This window comes from Myotis lucifugus, unplaced genomic scaffold (assembly GCF_000147115.1).
Source record: "Myotis lucifugus unplaced genomic scaffold, Myoluc2.0 scaffold_714, whole genome shotgun sequence".
Lineage (NCBI taxonomy): Eukaryota > Metazoa > Chordata > Mammalia > Chiroptera > Vespertilionidae > Myotis > Myotis lucifugus.
In genome coordinates, this window is record NW_005871762.1 from 296,486 (window position 1) to 302,016 (window position 5,531).

General features: G+C 60.9%; 1 protein-coding gene across 2 annotated transcripts; it reads left to right on the forward strand.

The window, feature by feature from the left end:
- Positions 1-447: 447 nt before the first annotated feature.
- TREM2 (triggering receptor expressed on myeloid cells 2) lies at positions 448-5,034 on the forward strand. Of its 2 annotated transcripts, XM_006105676.3 has the most exons (5): positions 448-543; positions 2,162-2,512; positions 3,779-3,869; positions 4,536-4,726; positions 4,851-5,034. In XM_006105676.3, exons 1-5 carry the CDS (start codon positions 504-506, stop codon positions 4,865-4,867), a joined length of 690 nt encoding a protein of 229 aa, XP_006105738.1. In that variant the 5' UTR covers positions 448-503; the 3' UTR covers positions 4,868-5,034. The 2 variants fall into 2 exon arrangements, with proteins under 2 accessions (XP_006105738.1, XP_023602406.1); XM_023746638.1 differs by lacking the exons at positions 4,536-4,726; positions 4,851-5,034 and adding an exon at positions 4,073-4,526.
- The last annotated feature ends 497 nt before the right edge of the window (positions 5,035-5,531 follow it).

Here is a 5,531-nt window from a genome sequence, read left to right on the forward strand (position 1 = left end):
AAAGCCACAAGTCTGGCTCCAGCCCGAGTTCTGCATGCTCCACACTGCGGGGACGCCAGCCAGAGGGAAGGACTAGAGGGGCTGGGGTGGGTCCTGGCTTCTTCCAAGAGGAGACCCTTCTCCAGCCCTTGCAAGGCTGGAACCAGAGGATGCAGGCAGTGGCCCTGGAGGAGGGCCTGACCCCGGCTGTGAGGTCAGTGATCCCCGGCGAGGCTCTCAGCCTCGGACCCTGCCCAGCCCCAGCCATGCGGTGACCCTGGCTGGCATAGACGGAGGGGGCTGGCCTCTCGGAGGTCTGCAGCAGCGGCTCCTCCTCTCCTCTCCTCCCCTACCCGCCACCCCTCCCTGAAACACAAAGCCAGACCCCAGTCCTGACTATTGCTCAACCCCCAGGAGCCAGTCAGCACACGCCTGACTGCCAGACCCTCTCCTTTCTGCAGACAAGGGAAAGACGGGATCTTGCACAAGGCACTCTGCGTCTGCCTCCGCCAGGGCAGGCTGCCATGGGGCCTCTCGGGCTGCTCGTCCTGCTCTCGGTCACAGGTAGAGTCCCTCCCTGCCCCGCAGAGGGCTTCTTTCCTTCCCCTCCCTTGAGTACCTGGCAGGTGGTGGGGGGAGGGGGGGCGGGGGGGAGCACTGGGCAGAAGGAGGTGCAAGTCCCCTCTCTCCCACCGACCCACATCCTCCTGCTCGCCCCCCCCCCCCTCCCGGCATCAGAAATATCAGAAACCCCAGACTCTTTTGTATTTTTTTGGTGTGAAAGGCTGGCGGGGTTCTGGGCCTGTTTTTGCCCCTCGAAAGGAGCTTGGTGGCATTCTCCCAGCACTAGCTAGTGGCTGGGGGGAAGTTTGGGGGCACTGGGTAAAAGCCCCGAAAACTTATAAACCATTTAAGCATACGACTAGCCCCCAGAGGAAGTGGGGGGGGGAGGGGGGGGAGGAAAAGAACCCTGGGGGCTGAAAATTCGTGTCCTTTGGGGGCCCCCTTCCCCAGGCTCAAAAGGTCCTTCCCTCCCTCGCCCTGGGAAGGGCGGGGGGGGGGGGGGAGGGGCAAATATTTCTGTCTGTGAGCTGGGGGGATTGGCACCCCCGGTTCTTGCCCACAACAGTCTTTCCTCCTTGGGGGAGTGGTGCCTCTCACTCCCCAACAATAGGCAAACCTGGGTGGGAGGAGCCTGTCCCATGGAGACTGGCTCCTGCAGTTTATCGGCTGGGGGGTGTGGAGGAGGGGGGCGCCGGCCTAGAGGCAGAGGGGTGAATGGGAAGATGTGTGGAGGGGCCACTGCTGACCAGGTCTCTCTGGCTCCAAAAGGCAGGCCACCAGCCCCCCAATCCTAGCTTTCAAGTGTCTGTCCCAGATGCTTGAAGATGGGTGAAGGGAGAAGGGCCGAGAGGGGAAGTTGAGGCAGAGGGCTCTGGGTGGCTCACTTGCAGCCCCTGCCCTGGAAGTGGATGGGTGCTCTGAGCCCATCTCCCCCACCCCAAGGAGGACCCCAAAATAGCAGCCTCGTGTCTCCCCCAAAATAACTCTGAGACGAGTCCATCCTGAAAGGGGAACAGAGCCGCAGAAATAGGGAAGCTGGAAGCTAAAGGTCAGAAAGAGCAGAGCGCAGAGCCGGCGTGGGCAGTGGCACAGGAACAACATGGCCAGTGCGGGGTGCTGCCCTCCCCGTGGAACCAGCCCCAGACCCGAGGGTGTCCCCAGCTGTCTCTCTTGGGAGGGAGTGGGGTGAGGCGAAGCCTCGTTTCATGTGATGGGGAGAAGATGTGCAGAAAGAGCTGGAGGGGCCTCTAAGACCCAGTGTTTTTGGAAACAGGCCCCGAGAAGGTCCGTTACTTCAGCAGAACTGCCCTCGGGCTTCCAGGGACCTGGGAAAGCCCCACCGAGGGCCCCGTGGGTGGCTGTGCGATTGCTCACTGCCCACCGGGCCCCACCCCATCCGACTCCTCTGTCCAGATGACAGAGGCAGACCTGGACTTGGGTTTCATGGCTCCCAGTTTCCCACAAACACAGCCTGGACTGCGCCCCCTTCCTCCAGCTTCTCTAAGAACCCAAGCCCCGTGAGGGCAGGATTTCTGTCTCTTTTGTTCACGGCACATAGTAGGTGTTCAATTAATACTTGATAAATGAGTGGAAGAGTGAAGGAATGTCTCCTCCCCAGAGCTGTCCCGAGGCCTCAACACCACGGTGCTCCGGGGCCTGGCAGGCCAGTCCCTGCGGGTGTCCTGCCCCTATGACTCCCGGAAGCACTGGGGGCGCCGCAAGGCCTGGTGCCGCCAGCTGGACGCCGAGGGCCCGTGCGGGCGGGTGGTCAGCACCCACAGCTCGTGGCTGCTGTCCTTCCTGAAGATGCGGAACGGGAGCACGGCCATCACGGACGATGCGCTGGGCGGCACGCTCACCGTCACGCTGCGGAACCTCCAGGCGCAGGACGCCGGCCTCTACCAGTGCCAGAGCCTCCGTGGGGGCGAGGCCGACACCCTCAGGAAGGTCCTCGTGGAGGTGCTGGCCGGTGAGTGGGCAGCGGGCGGCCCCTCGGAGGTCCTCAGGCCGGGCTCGTGCCGTGGGTGTCTGTGCACAGGACCCCTCTCTGGGGCCCGGGGCCCTGGGAAAGCCCCACCGAGGCCAGCGTGGGGGGTTGTGCAGGCTGCTCACTGCACCAGGTGCCACAGTCCCACCCGGCTCCCCCGTTCAGACCACCCCCTGCATCACCCATAGGAGGGGGACCCATCTCTAATTCGCACAGGGCACCACCTGTGGTTCTGCTTCCATGCCCATCGGTGGGAAGTGAACACTGTAGGGGGTCCTGAAGGAGTAGGGGGAGATTCCTGAATTCCCTCACCCAACCACCCAGGGGACCTACCAGCATAGATTAAGCCCCAACCAGGTGCAGAAAAACAAGCAGGTGCAGAAAGGAACGGCCGTGTCCCTGGGCAGCGTGCACACCTCTGTAACCCCTCATCTTTAAGTCCTGCTGACCTAGGGCTCCTGTGAAGCACACGGGAGATGCAGTTAAAGGTGCGGGTGTGTGTGTGTGTGTGTGTGTGTGTGTGTGTGACAGCCCCGCCCCAGCCTCCGGCTGTGAACTGCCTGGCATCCTCACCCAGGCTTGCCCAGGTCCTCCCCACCCAAGCTTTGCCTGGGGGATACCCTCCAGGGAAGCCTCTGGCAGGGGGGTGGGGGGAGGGAGAACGTGAGCGTGCCCTAAAGGAAAGATCTAAAGGAAAGTTCAGGGTTACCATTCCTTTTCTGACTCTCTTCTTCCCAGCTCCTCCCCCCGCATGTGCTTTCTCATGGGAACGAGGTTCCAGGGTAGCATTTGTCTGAGGAGGGAGCTTAGGGGCACTGTCTGCCCAGACCCCAAGCCCCATTTTCACCATCTTTCTAAGTGGGAAGAGGAGTAGGGGGTGAGGACACAAAAGTTCAGCCTTATCTGGGTCTAAGGCCCAGCCGACTCCCTGGATGGTGGCAGAACAATGATAATAATAATAATAACAATAACTCAAGGCTGGTGGCTTAGCACTTCACTCAGGACTTGCAAGTACATCCATTATTCCACGTGATCTTCCCAAAGACCCTGAGACTTACTGAGCGCTGGGAGGTGGTGGGCCCTGCGAAGGCTGTTCCACTGAGTCCGCAGCACTGTTACTGAGGGGGGCTCCTAACTGCCCACTTCATAGGCGAGAGAGCGGAGGCTCAGGGGGCTAACAACTTGACCCCCACAGGCCTCACCCCACCCAGGAGGTCCTCCCCAAGGTCACCGGCTCTGTCTCCACAGACCCCCTCGATGGCCAGGACCGCGGTGAGCTCTGGACCCCCGAGCAGTCCCAGAGCTTTGAGGACGCCCAGGTGGAGCACAGCATCTCCAGGTACAGTGACAGGTCTCCCCTAAGATCCCGCAGGCCCCACCCAGCAGAGGGCAGGGGGATGGGGCCGGCTGTGGGTCCCAGGACTGGAGTCCAAGGCAGTCAGAGCGGGAAGGGCCGGGGATGGTTCTGTCTAAACAGGCTGCCGGCCTGTGTGTGTTGGCGTGACTGCCAGGCGCTAAAACGTTGAAATTCTTTCACAACAGTTTGTAAATAGCGGTGGCTCCAAGAATCCTGAATGGTCAGCCCCCTGCATCCCCACAATCCAGCAACAGTGAAGTTTTAGTGCTTCAGTACAAAACTGGGGTCCCCAGATCCGCTCCTTTGATGGGACCAGAATCAGTCTGATTGGCTCATGTCCATGTACTGGTATTAAACATGTTAATATAACCATGGAGCACACGGGTGCCCCTCCACACGCTCACACATCTCATACCCCATCACGCAGGGCAGACACTGTGCAGCGAGGGAGGTGATGTGTTGCAATGCACTTGGCAGGCAGGCCCGGCCTAGAACTCGGGTCTCCTGACTCCAGGCTTCCCGAGCCCCACGGAGCTGCATCCCAGGGGTGGGGGTGGGGGTACTCGAAGCCCCGGAAGCTCCTGGTGTCTCCCCATCCTTCTCTGAGGCCACCCCGAGGCCTCCCACATGTTCTCCTTGTTCTCCAAGGAGCCTCCCGGAAGAGATCCCCTTCCCACCCACCTCCATCCTTTTCCTCCTGGCCTGCATCTTTCTCGGCAAGCTGCTCGCAGCCAGCGCCCTCTGGGCTGTGGCCTGGCGTGGGCAGACACGGGGGAGACCCCCGGCCAGTGGGCCTGACTGTGACCCAGGTGACCAGCTCCAGACTGTGGCCATGACAGGTGAGCTTGGAGAGCAGTGCGGCTGGGTGGATGGGGCAGAGAGGGCAGACGGGGCAGAGAGGGCGAGGTAGGGAGAGAGGGCGTGGTGGCTGAGAGGGGTGAGGGAGGACTCGGTGTGTTGCAGGGCTGAGAGACACCTGAGAGGAGAGGACCCCACGTGAACAAGACGCCTGGAGGGGTCTGCGGGGACCACCCTGCCTGTGCACTCGCCCCTCGGCCACCAAGACTCCTGGTTCTGCTTTGGCAAAACAGCACTTTGCCTGTCCTCTGCTTCCCCGGGCCCAGGGCTATGTGTGTGTGTGTGTGTGTGTGTGTGTGTGTGTGTGTGTGTGTGTGGTGGACAGCAAACATTCTCACAAATAAATCTGAGATTTCATGTTTAACTGGTTGTTTGGGGCGTCATGGAGTTCTCTTTTGCTTCAGGGTTAGGAGAATAAATCTTGATGAGGAAAAGCGACTGGCTCATTGGGACCTAAGACCTTAGGGTACCCTGTCCCTCCATTCTCACAGGCTCCAAACAGGCCATCTTTCTGTTCTCTCTCCCTTTCCTAGAGCTAACTGCCCAGTCCTGCCTCCTCTGGGATTTCTCTAGCCTCGTCTCCCTCTCCTCCTCTTGCCTCCCGTCCATAAGTCCCCAGGATCACTGCTGGCCTCCCTGTCCCAGCCTCCCTCCTCCCTTCCCACCCACCCACGTCCATCCAGCTCCCAGCTGACTCATCCCTTCTTCTCCCCGGAGCTGCACTTTCATCACGCTACTTCCCTCCAGGACTTGAGTCACAGAGGGCAGCACCCCAGAACCGGGAAC

Excerpts from the sequence above, each read along its gene's own strand:
- TREM2 (XM_006105676.3), top strand. The coding sequence starts at position 504 with ATGGGGCCTCTCGGGCTGCTCGTCCTGCTCTCGGTCACAG. Across the intron at positions 544-2,161 it reads CGTCCTGCTCTCGGTCACAG|AGCTGTCCCGAGGCCTCAAC; the intron begins GTAGAGTCCCTC and ends TCTCCTCCCCAG. Across the intron at positions 3,870-4,535 it reads GTGGAGCACAGCATCTCCAG|GAGCCTCCCGGAAGAGATCC; the intron begins GTACAGTGACAG and ends TTGTTCTCCAAG.